A 13,346-nucleotide genomic window follows, 5' to 3' on the forward strand; every position below is an offset into this window, starting at 1 on the left:
TCTTTCCCTCTAACAAATCTTAAGAGGTTGTTGTGAGAGACTGGACTGTTAATAGTCAATTATTCAAAAAATGAACCGCTTAACTACCCAGGTGCAGGGAGTGTGCACCAGAGGCTACAGCTGGGTCTTGGACAAGATAAGAGAAGATGCTGATAAGAGGCAAATCCTGAGAGCTGGGGGAGTACTTTTTATCATGCCGAAGTCCTTACACAAGTGGTTCAGCTGTGGAAATTCCCTTTCAGAGAAGTACCAGGACATTTAAACACAGCCTGAAGGAACTCACCCCTTCTGGTGGGCCATAAATGACTCAGTGTCACTGATATAAGAGGCAGCTGTGATGTCTTAGTCTTAGAAGGTATCATAAACCATCAGACTCCTGAAGTGTCCCGTGATTCAAAGTATTACATCATCCAGTGTAAAATTCCCTGCTGCAGGGGATGTACCTGGGCATTCCTACCTTAACCTGATTAAGTATAAACCCAGTGGATTTTTTGTTTCACGGGCTTCTCCCACCCCTCATGGCTCAAGACAGTGAGCCATCACTTTGACTAGACTGGGACCGTCACTGCTGAGAAGACTAGAAGAAGAGAACCAACAGAATCCATGCAGTGGTGACATATTTTCTGTCTCTCTGTCATTCTCTTTCTCTCCCTGCCCCCTCTCTTTTCCTATTTCTTTCTATCTCTCCCTCTCTCCCTCACATTTACTGTTAAATAAAAATCCATACTAATGACTTTGATGTATGGTCTCGTTTGCACCTTAATTTGGGCAAAGACATCTCTCTAATTTTAATAACCAGATCTTAACAGTTGTGAATTGCTTTGCAATAAACAACTTTTACATATGGCTCTTCCTTCAAATGAAGAGAATTAAATGTATTCTTCCTGTGAGAGCAAATTCATTGTCCTGAGCCAGTTGCTAGGAAACCTGTCTGTTAATCTGTCCATTCATTTGCTGAGTTTTTATCTCTAAACCAAGGTGGTCCATTCAGTGCATCCAACTTTTCCTTCTGAAGACTTTGCAAAAGAACAATTTCTAATCTGCCTGCATTTGAAATGGAGCTCACAGTTACACCCTAGAGCACTTTCTTAACATCTAGTAAGTCTTTTGTTCCTTTCTCCATACCTCTTCCATGAAAGAATTATACTTTGGGTTGATTATTACATAATTTATCACATATGCTCAAACTACAGAATCATATGTGGAAAATACATATGAAGTATCATTATTTTGTCATTGTATCAAACCCAGCTTTCATTTAATGTGCTTCTAATGATTCTCATTTTCCACACTGATTGTCATACTTCCCTTCTGCGCTCCAACTGCAGTTCTTTGAATGTAGCTCCAATTTGTCTTGGAAAGAGGGACAAAAAGTCAAAGAAGTTCTTAATACTGGGTAGTCGGTAGAGATGATGTGTTAACCCACAGCTCTCATCTTCTGCACTGCAAAGTCTTGGGGACTGCCTATTACTGTGCAGCAAATTCAGGCTGGGAACTCAACCTGGACAACATGCGGCGCAAACTGTCTCTTTGCTTGGGAAGAATGTGTCTAAAATGGGTAATGAGAATATTACAAATGATCATGATTCAACAAAAGCTTAAATCAAAGGGAAGAAAAGAGTGGCGAAACACTGACTGCCATTGGAAGAAAACTTTTATGATGAAAGCCCAAGGGGAGTTTGGGTCACTTCTTTACTATGACTACAGGGGTTTATTGAGGTTTGCTGCCTGTCATCTAAATCTCTTGACACTGAGAGGTGAGGATGCTTTCATACAAAGTGGTTTTTGTACAGAAGAGAGTGCTTGGGAGGTACCAAAAGCCTAAAAAGATTCTATTCTGTTTAAACTGAAAACAGTAAAACAATGGTGTGTCAAGTAAAAAGGACTGAGATTTGATCCTAAACAAGAATGACTTGGGTTGGCAATGATAACTTTTTCAGTTTAAATGATTATTTAAAATATATGTGTTTTTTTACATATAACACACAGGTTAGGTGAATTTCTGACTCATATATTACTTCATTTAGCAAAATAGCTTTTATTAATGCAGTTCAGTTAGATTAGATTGAAAAATTACTTCACAGTTGATTTTTACTATATTTGGGTGGCAAAGGAGTTTATTTTAGGTGCATTTATCTGATGCAAACAAATGATTGTACAGAATAACCTTATGGCAGTGTTACCATCAACAGTAAGTGAAAACCAGCAATACAATAAAGTTCTTTTAAATTACGCTGACAATTTATATGTACATTATGCTGGATTGTTGGCTGCAAACCAAATTCTGTCCATAGTGCATTTAGGGCAATTTAAGTGCCATTGCATGCAAATTATCAGGTTTGAACATATCAACTACATTTGTCTACTGCTTGTGATGATTAGAAATTGCAAATATTTAATCTCCTGAGAAGAAGCAGATTTCTTGGTTGATATAGTGATAATGGAAAATTATATCCTGAGCTCTGTCTTTTAATCATATGAGCACATTTGGAACAAAGAAGATGAAATCATTGTTATCAGTTTTGTTTTGATTAATGGTATGTGGTAGTATAATAATGGTAATATAGCAGTATTCAGACTGATGCAGGTTGACGGAGACAAACCTGATAAAACACAACTTGCATTTCCTCTGTCTATGAGAAGTTGAAAAGATGGCTTTAGGTTTGCGAATCCTTAAGAATCATCCAGGGGGAGGGCAGACCCTTCGAGTGGCAGTGCTTCTGAACAGTTTGCATAGAGAAGGCAAGAATTATGAAAAGAGCTGTTTTGGTGAGCACTGGTGGATTTGAGTGGATGCCAGAGAGTGATGGAATGTTGGGAGTGGATAGGAAGAACTTGAATCAGCTTGAAATGCTTGAAATGCATCTCAAGTGCATCTTGAATTGCTGCAAATGAGTTTGATTAATTTTATTGAAAGAAGGCAGAAAAAGAGATGAAGTTAAAAGAATATCAGCTGTCAGATGGTATGTCATGTACTGGGGTAGTTTTTTGAAATCAAGGGATTAAAGAAAACATGGAAAAAGTGCTGAGAATGGGAAGAAATGAGAAAAGAGATGGGATGTGAAATGGCAACCTTCAGGACAGAGAGGCCCACTACACTCATGTTACTAAATTAATGTTCTGCATCTGAGATTTTATTACCATGAGAAGAAAGGAAGAAAAGACCTCTAGAGTCTGCCTCCAGTGCAGTAGGTGATGATGAAAATGGTGATTATTTTTGCCATTTTTCTCCCGTAGTGTTATATCATTTTCTTTGGGACCTACTTAAACTTCCTATTTGTTAATGTTAATTGGAATAAATTAAATAAGAGCAGTTGTTACACAATGTTTGATTGGTAGATTCTTAGTATGTTTATTGTTGGAAAATATTTATGAAGTATTTATATTAACATTATCTACTGTGTGCTGCATGCTGTGTCTTGGTTTACCAAATAAGAGACAAAGAAAGGGGGCAAGAGGTAGAGGTGAGTTTCAGGACAGTGAGAGCTTCTTCCCATGACACTTCTCTGTAACAACACAATTGGGGTTTGCAGGTGCAAGGCCTCAAGAATAAAACCAGAAGATTGGGAGTGTAAGAACTGCAATGGAGAAATACTGCCAGGAAGGCTTTGGAAAGCACTGCCACAACAGCTGGGGAGAAAGGCTGCTGAGCAGCAAGTGTAAAACACACAGCAGAGCTCTAAATGGAAGCTGTAGAGTTAGGAACTCATATTGATCAGTTGTTAAAACAATCGACTCTGCTGTTATAGCCCAGATTAACACTGTGCCAAGCAGTTAAAACATCCATCAGGTCCAAGTAAACAGGAGAAAGAATGGACTGTCATGAAGTATCTTTTATTTATCCCAAGATTTTTTGCATTAGAATGCTTATTGTAAACAAGGAAAGGTACAAAATACCTTAATAGAAAAAAACAGTAAAAATTGTCTGACTGTATTTCCTGACTTATTTAAATCACTTTTTAATAGAAAGTGGTATTCAGGAACTTTAAGAGGCTCACATTTTCCAAAATGATTGGTTATCTCCCTTGTCTGAAATAAAATTAAATAGTGGAGTTCACAGAATTGTTAAGGTTGGAAAAGACCTCTAAAATCATTGAGTCCAACCACTAACTCAGCACTGCTGTGTTCACCCTTAAACCATATCCCCAGTGCCACATCCACACTCGTTTGAACACTTCCAGGACTGGTGATTCCACCACATCCTTGGGCAGCCTGTTCCAATGCCTGACCACCCTTTCAGTGATCAAATATTTCCTAACATCTAATCCAAATCTCCCCTGGTGCAACCTGGTCACTTCCTCTCATCCTGTCACTTGTTACCTGGGACAGGAGAACCAATCCCCACCTCACTACATCCTCCTTTGATGCAGCTGTAGAGGGCAAGAAGGTCCTCCTCAGCCTCCTTTTCTCCAGGCTAAACAAGATGAGATGCTGCTTATCATCTCTGTCCCTTACTCTCTATTAATAGCCAAAACCACAAGCACTTGCATGCAATTATTTACATACTTTTTTGATTCTAGGAAATGTTTGGAGTGTCTCTTTCTAATGTGGCATGAAATAAATTCAATCAGTTCTCTAGAATGGTTTATATCTTGGAAGCAAGACACAGTAAAGTGCTGTATTACACCATGGTCTTCATTGTGTTTGGATTTCGGTTTATAGTTACGAGTCGTAGAACTCAAATTCCAGAAATCCTTATTCCATTTAGTACCCTACCTAATTTACAACAACTTTTTATCACTAAAGCTGAGATTCAAAAATTTTTTTTTAAACTACTCCTGATTGCTCAAATAGGTAACTGCTGTAGCGTGACAAGTGGGCAAAACCCGGTAATGAGCATAGGGCTGAAATATCTAGAGATTAGAGCTGACAGTCCTGGCTGGTTTCAGCCTCTTCCATCAGCAGGGACGGATTGCGACAGACCGTGAAACAAATTGGTAGCAATGAGGTTCATATGGCAGCTTTTCCCTGAACAGAAATTCTCTGTGCATAGAACACGTATCTTCTGCAAGTCTTCTGACAACTATTGCTGTTTTCCTCATGTGGGGACGAAGCAGGGGTGTTAAGTAAAACCCCTATTTAATTAACCTTGTTTGGTTTTACATCCAATAAAGAGGAAAGACGTTATTATTAATGGCCTGCTGTTTTAATTGGTTTCATGTAGCGTAGAATTTAGCTCTTCCTATTTAGAAAACACTTAGGAAATTTTAATCTTAACTTCTCAAATATGATTAAAGTACTCCACGAATTTAGGGAGTGACTTGAAAATACAAGGAAAGATGCAAATTTATGCACTTCCAAAAGTTCTAGGTTACCAGATTGAAGTCTCCAGTACTAGGCAGGAATTAAATGCATTGTCCAATCTGTATCTACAGTCCTTTTTTAAGTGAAACAGTAGATTTCCATTCACTTCCATGTGAAAAAATAACCATTGTAAAACAGAACATGACAGGTTGTACTTATTGCTTCCCCTGGTGGCAGTTTCAGCTAAGATCAAAGAACAAGAACATACTCAGACCAAATCACTTTCCTGAGTCTGAGAAGTCAAGGTGAGGGACATTAAGAGCAATGCTATTGCTTACCAGGCTGTGGAAAACCACAGTAAATAATTTTGTTTGGCTGCTATAAAAACAGCATCAGCCTTCAAACACAGAGTTGGAATAATGACAGTTGAATGAAAATTTACTGACAAAATCAGATATTTTTAGACGAAAAATGGATATCTCTATGAGAAAATTAAGGTCACTAAAGATTGTAGGAGAGAACATTTTTAATAGAATTTTGAATAGGACCTCTAGATTTGGCACAAGGGACAGAAAATCAAAGTTATCCCAATAAAAAAAAGCATGTTTATACTTTCTGAGCTCATTTCTTACTGTGTTGCTACAAGTAAATTTTGGAAATTCAGACTTCCATGCAAAATTGTTTCTGTTATACAGATTACCCCTCAAAGAACCTAAAATGTTATAAAGTCTTTTGTGAGGCAGAATAAGACTTTACCAATGCCAAAGGATTCTGGTTTTATATAACCCTTGGCATTATTGTTCTTCCACCAAATGTACTGTGAAGTTATATAATACACAAGATTTGGGATGTTTACTTTTCCTAGACTACAATCTGCAGTCACTCCAGCGGAATTCAGCTCATCCATTTTCCTTAATATTCCCTTCATGCACAAGTTGACATCCTTATCACCCTTATTTTTTTGCCAGGCAAGTCCTTGAAGTACCTAAATTGATGTAGGTACTAAATCTTTGATACCTCAGTAAAGAACAGCAAAAATACCTTCGGTTTGTATAAAAAATTACTTCTCGGTATGAAAAATTATAACACCTTTTTTTTTTGCACAAAAAAGCTGATATAATTTAAAAACAAGGGAAGTAATATTGATTACTTTGAGAGAAGCTATTTTTAATTGTAATTGCTAGGGATCATGCAATTTTAGCAAGTGAAAATTTATCTACAGCCCAAATAAATGTTACTTTGGTGATAGCTTTTATAACACTTCATTAAGCATCACGGTTGTCATCATAATTAATATTTGGCTCTTCCACGGTGAAATTATGAGCACTGCAACCAGTGATGAGAAGTTTACAGTGGTTTTATTATTAGCAAAACCCATTTAAATAATGTTTAATTTGTCAGGGTTTAAAACAAATAAGCAAACTGCAGTCAAGCCTGAAAATATTTTTATCTGATGAAGTATCAGTGTATGTAGAAAAAATGTACATATAATTCTATGACTTCATGCACACAAAGGATATTATTTTTCTTAAACATACTCCATTAAAAAGCATTTTGTTCAGGCTCAACTCATACAAATTTGAAGTATTTAATTCAGAAGAGCAAAATACGGGATACAGATAGAAATCTATCAGACTTCAAATTCCTGTTTTCTGTATTCATAAATCTATGGCTTTAACACATTGTGTATCTCAACTTTGAAACTGGATAGGTTAGAGGAGATTACATGGAAATATAAAATGAGTTTTATCTTCCTTTGTCCCAGTACCTGGTCATGCCTTAGATTTTAGTGAAGTAAAGAAATACATTTTCAACCTTGTGATAAATTTCTCGTTCCTATGTAGTTAAGAGAAATGAGAATGAGGTACAATTGACAACATTCCATGAATGAGTAGTTATGGGGATTGTGTCAAAACACCAAAAAATTTGCCGTATTACCACAGTTGCTATTACCACTTTCAAGATTTGTACCTCTCAACTGATCCAGCTTCATTTCAGGACAATGCAAAAATCAAGATATTTTAACCACTGCTTTAAAAGAATGTCAAAAAATGTGTCACATTATGTTTCCAACAGCAGTCAGAAAATTTCCATGGGGATTGTCCTAAAACGGCCATGTTTTGTTACTTTTGTTCTGGAAAGGAGTGTTCTTCCCCACCCCTCATCCTGCTGGTAATGTGCTAACAACTATTTTCAGTCCCCTTCCAGTTGATCCAAGCTTACACTTCCACTCTCTCTTTAGGATGAAAACCAGAAATGTCTTGACCTTTAAATGAGTTAGGAATGCAGGTAAAGAAAGCATGGCCTGACCATCTTGTAAAGGCAAATGGAGCTACTCCAGTCTAAAAATGTTAGGGTTTGATGCTTCTTTTCCATACTTCTTTAGAGTTGTCTATTATTTCACTATTTCAACACTGTTTTAACAGTGACAAGGCAGGAGCTAATTCTGTAATATTTTTCAAAATGTGTAATGCCTTTTTTCCAGACTGATTATATTTTCTGATCAGCTGAAGTTTGCTGTTTGTTGAAAACTATGTTTTAGGAAAAAAAAAATTGCTTATGTGCCTCTGAAAATAAATATTAAAGATTTTTACTTAATAAACAACTTTTAAAAATCCACTTAGTCATTTAGATATTGAGTATTTACTCCATTTTGAGAGACTTGTTCAGCCTGGAGAAGAGGAGGTGGAGGGGAGATCCTGTTGCCATCTAAAACTTCCTCAATATGGAAAGCAAAGGGGTAGGTACCCCTTTAGCTCTTAACACTTGTGACCCATTACAGAACCCAAGGGAATGGCCTGAAGCTGTGTCAGGGGAAGTTTAGGTTGGGTATTAGAAAAAGTTTCTTCACCCAGAGGGTGGTTGGGCACTCGACCAGGCTCCCCAGGGAAGTGGTCGTAGCCCCAGCCTGACAGAGTTCATGAAGCATTTGGACAATGATCTCAGGCACAGGATGTGACTCTTGGGGTGTCCTGTGCATGGCCTAGAGTTGGACTTGATGAGTCCCTTCCAAATCAGCTTATTCTGTGATTCTATGAGTAATACTGTCTTCACTTAATAAAGTAGCAGTGACACTCTAGCAGCACAGTGAGAAGGAGGTCATAAACTCAAACAGCTGGTTAAATCTACCAAGTTTTGGCCAAATTTTAATCATGTTAGGACAGTTAAAGGAACCAGTGATTTCAATGTGATTTGCACGAATATTTGTCTGAAAATAGGATGTCATCTTTGATTGCTTTGCATAAGCCTTACTTCTATCAGATTGAGGGCTTTCTCTTGTAGAAATGAAATTAATGAAGAATTCTTGTGAGAGATCTACAAAATCCTACTTTTTCATAAAATAAATTACATGAGATTGGCTTTATTTTGACATGAGATATGAAATTTCTTTGAAAATTTCCTAGCCTGTGGATTTTTCGCAGTGATTAAAAATTTCCTTTGAAGAAAGATGCTGAAATACGCAGAAAGAACCATGTAACATGTTTTAGATTTCATTTTTTTGGCAATGACTTAAAGTTTAATCGTAATCATAGGATATTTTCTTGAATCAAAGAATGACCTTGAAGTTGAAAAAGAGTGATAATTTTCCTTCTGACATAAATAGTGTTGTTTTGAGTGTTGTATTCCTCAGATGAAAATAACTATGCTAAGAACACTAAGATATCCCTTACTAATATTGTTCAATTAAATGGTCTATTGAAGTAAACTCACATTTTAAAAACAAGAACCATCCACCAAGTGAATATGACTTCCACATAGGCAAGCAGAAGAATAAATTGATTACAGCTTTACAAGGTTTTTAATGCAAAGTTAACTTTGCTACATTGTACTCAAATGAGATACATTAAGTTTTAAAATTTCCTGACCTTTGTGGACTTCATTTTTCTCTGTTAACATAGCATGGACATTTGATTTACATTTCATTAGTGGGAAGATTGAGTTAAATGACTGTAGATTCTATTTCCAAACTTGTTCATATTAAAAGATTTCTTTCTACTAAGAAATGTTCAAACCGTTTTACATGAGAGAGGTTTGAATTACTTTATTGCACCATTTGATCATATGAAACTCTTTTTCGCTCAAGTGGCAATATTTGAAATTGATATGCATATTTTTGCCCATATGATTCCTATTGACTTAAATAATGGTTACACAGTTACGAAGTACCTCATGCAGGGGAGTTAGTAAATATAGCCCTTGCTATTCAGATATTAAAATATATACAAGGCAAGTAAAGCATTGGGAGGTGAGGGAGTTTTAACAGCCATGTTATCTGTGAGAGATACATCAATGTTTATAGCAGCATCCTTTCTGTATTAAAATCAGCAGAAGAATGTAAGCAGGATTTGATGAAAACTCCTTTCTGTTCCCTCACAAAGATTATCAGATACATCACTGATCATAGGATGTTCAAGTTTAATATCTTCTTGATGAAAACTACTTGGAGTAATTCTAGTGGTCTGCAGTTTGCACCTCCTCTAGCTAATGTTTCTTTCCAATGTTACCGAAACCAGTTATCTCTGTTTGGTCAGAATTTGGTAAATGGGAGACATATAAAACCATGCAAATTTCTATCAGTTCCCAGCACAGAGGTGACAAATGCATGGTCACTTACTGCCTTGATGCTTTCGAAGTGTCCACCTTCTTTCTCAAAGTCAATTCGCTGTCCATTGTGTGTCCAGTAGAAGGTGACATCCAGTGTGCTGTCATGAAGGGCCTTGCAACTGAGGACGATGCTCTCTCCAACTGTTAACTCAATCTTCTTGGGAGTCAGCTCTATTCTTGTAGGTTCTTGAAACAGAGAAGTGTTAGGAACATTCTGTTGGAAGTCTACTTATAGTGCCAGACCAAAATAATATGGCTGAGTACTGCTGAGTCTACTCAGAGCTTACATTTGCTCTTAGTATCAACTACAGACAGTCAAATACTGAAATATATTCGTAATGCATACTGAAGTATGACACTGGGGATCAGAAGGTACAGTTTCATGGAATCAATAAAGCAGAATCCTAAACAACATTCTATAGGACATCTGAGATGGATTAATTAATTAATTTCATTAGTTTCAGGAAAAGCTACATTTTTAAATTTTTCTTTATAAGGCTGTAGCACCTGGAATCTTGTGATTGCATGAAAATTTCAGTTTTGTCCCATAAAACAATAAAGGATGTTTCCTGGATTACTAAGTATAGGAAGAAGCTTGACAAATGAAGTCAAAAGGCTTGAACACCTGCAAAGAAAATCCATGATCCTATATGAATTCAGCTGAAAAATGGAAAAAAATGTGGTTCAGAAATGGATTGCTACTCAGTGGTTTTATTATTATTAATCTTCTGAGGTACTATCTTTCTCTGGATTTTATATAGGTACAATTATTATTTTTAAATTAAAGCTTTGTTCTCATGCAGGATAAGATAGGGGTAAATGAGTTCCCGAAGATAAAATATGTTAAAAGGGATATTGATTCCTTTACTTACAGAATTATTTATAGTTTGAGTGATTTAATAAATACTTATGACACATCTACATTATAACAGCTGGAGTATGCAATCTGATTCAGTGTTTGACTAGCTGGAATTTAGTCCCCCTATCTTGTTGGAAACGCTTTTTTATTCTGCCTGTTTTATGGTTGGCTGGGGATTCTAAGTAATATTTAAATATTAGTCAAGAGAAATCATCATTACCATCAAAGCATTTTTTCATACCTTTAACAGATACTGATGCAACAATTTCTGCAGATCCAAATACATTTACACCTTGGCATAAATACCGTCCTTCATCAGACTTGGAAGCATTCAGGATTCGCAGGCTCCCATGTGGAAGAATAGTTATCCTGGAAAGGACAAATCCATAAATATATAAATAACTCACCTATCCTACCAGCCAAATTCCATGATGATATCTTTCAGAAATAATAAATAGGATTAAGGACTGCTGCCTCTGTAGCATGATGACTGAAGATGATAACTGAATTATCTTCTGTTTCAAAAAGGTTTTAATAAATCTGTTTTACTACTCCTTCTTTAATTCAAAATTTTCACGGAAGCATCAGAGGATTAGTATCCTTTGACACTTATTAGAGGTGAATTTTAATGAAACTTTTGTAGAACAGTAAAAAAGATAATCCTTCATAATTTGTCTTCAAAGTTTCACCACTATATTATTGTCAAATCACATTTCAATATCAAGCACAGGCTATTCCATCTAGAAAAAAAATGACCTTAGAAATCAGATCTGAGAAGAATGGGAAGGAAAATGCAAAAGAAGACAAAATTAATTGTATCTAGTCAAAACATGATTTATGGCATCACAGCACAGTGTAGCAAAGGGACTTAAATAAACTCTGCTTTTTTGTAGATAGGCTTTTATTTTTTCTCTGAGTGTGTAATTACAGCTCCACTACACCTCTTGGTAAGTAATCCCACTACAGCATATTCATGAGAAATACTCAACCACTCATATTTGGGAGTTTCAAATTTTCGTTTTGCTTACACAATATTAATCATAAAGTCTATGAAGCAGCATGAAAATTAACACTTTATTTTTTTGCTATTTTAAAATGACAAAGACCTGAATTTATTCTATCCCAAAGCTGCAGCCCTGGAAGAACAGTAAATTATCACAACTCCTTTCCTGACAGAGAACTACGAGCCTAAAAGGAATATGACATCTCTTACATGGCATTTAAGCCAAGCCCTGCTTGCAGGTGTTGTGTATCCTTTCTCAGGTTAGGTAGTGGTTACGACTCTCTCAAAGGTGTTGGGAGATGTAGCCTGGGAGACATGGACACTAGAAGCAGATAAACCTCAGTAAATGCTTTCAGGTATCCCATAGAAGAGAGGGAGGACATGGAGTACTTCCTTCTCCTTATTTTAAAGCCAAGGTAGTATCTCTGTGTCAGAGAATCTAAATAAGTATGTGGGTGGGTGGCTCTTCCCCAGTGATGGTTGGATTTTTAGGTGTGCCTGTCCAGAGAGGACTTTCTGGCTGATGAAGTGTAGACTGACATTCCTTCTGCTGGGAATCCTTTGTTGAGTCTATGATCAGAAATCATGGAGGGTATGATGTTGTGTTTTACTCTTGATAAATAATTAACCTGGAGTATGGCACTTTTGACAGGATTGGGTTGGGCTCTTCAGCAGCAAAAGAGGGAAGGAATTCCATTTATAGGCTGGCTGTGTTAACTTCAAAGCTGTTACCTTTGATTTATACTAGAAGTGATTTACTTAGGCTTAAGATTCAATAATGTGCTCAAACTAAATCATTAATATGAGACTGCATATATTTTTTCTTTTTTATTTTTTTCTTTTTTTTCTTCAGTAAGAAGAATAATATCCCCCATTTTCTGACTGTGAGAAATGGTGGTTTATTATCTGAGGTTTATAAACATTATGGTGGAGAAAACAGAATTTCATTCCAGTGAAAAATGTTCTGTTCACTTCAGATGTGAAACCACTCACTGCTCTCAGCAGACAGCAGAAGAAAATAATAGCTTCAAAAGTGAATGGAGCAGAGGAAGGACATGTCAGCTCTAAGGTTCCCCAGTGCAACCGGTGGATTCATCTCCTGTCCTACTCTAAACAAATATACATCAGTATTTGAGTCACATTATTTGTCTAAAGGTAATTTTATAGAAAGCATTATTGCATTAAGAAAATGACTCTGTATTAGAGTTTTGAGGGTTTGGATATTTTCCAACAAATAAGGCTTGAAACTTTGTTATGGTATGTCACACCTCTGAAGAAACACTCTGCTTGAGAAACTGACAGGGATGCAAGGTTCCTTCATTTTTGCTGGGTGTAATTTTAAATAAAATTTTCTATCAGGATGCTCAGTTTTCAATGCTCTGATGACATAATTTGTAGGGCAATAATCTTTGCAGAACAGTGATAGTTTTCATCAATATATTGACAGGATCAGAGAAAGGAAATTCCTTTAATGTTTGCAGATTATAAAAGCTTATACACAGCTTAAGTCCTGATATAAAACAGTTTTGAAATTCTGACTTTGGGGGAAAAGAAAGTTAGATGCATATGGAAGATTATCTAGTGAATCTTATGGATATTATCAATTTCATTTCTATTTAGTTAAAAGTTCGTGCT

The 13,346-nt window shown here is 36.3% G+C and overlaps 1 protein-coding gene across 1 annotated transcript in view; it reads right to left on the minus strand.

Moving 5' to 3' along the window:
* LOC103611340 (contactin-5) overlaps positions 1–13,346 on the minus strand; it is a 146,319-nt gene that overhangs the window by 56,090 nt on the left and 76,883 nt on the right. The window contains exons 6-7 of the mRNA XM_008628841.2: positions 10,950–11,077; positions 9,860–10,035 (exon numbers count right to left, since the gene is read on the minus strand). Coding sequence (XP_008627063.2) covers positions 9,860–10,035; positions 10,950–11,077 — 304 coding nt within the window. The remainder of the gene's footprint in view (positions 1–9,859; positions 10,036–10,949; positions 11,078–13,346) is intronic.

The sequence above is a fragment of the Corvus brachyrhynchos genome, unplaced genomic scaffold (genome assembly GCF_000691975.1).
Source record: "Corvus brachyrhynchos isolate BGI_N302 unplaced genomic scaffold, ASM69197v1 scaffold832, whole genome shotgun sequence".
Taxonomy (NCBI): domain Eukaryota; kingdom Metazoa; phylum Chordata; class Aves; order Passeriformes; family Corvidae; genus Corvus; species Corvus brachyrhynchos.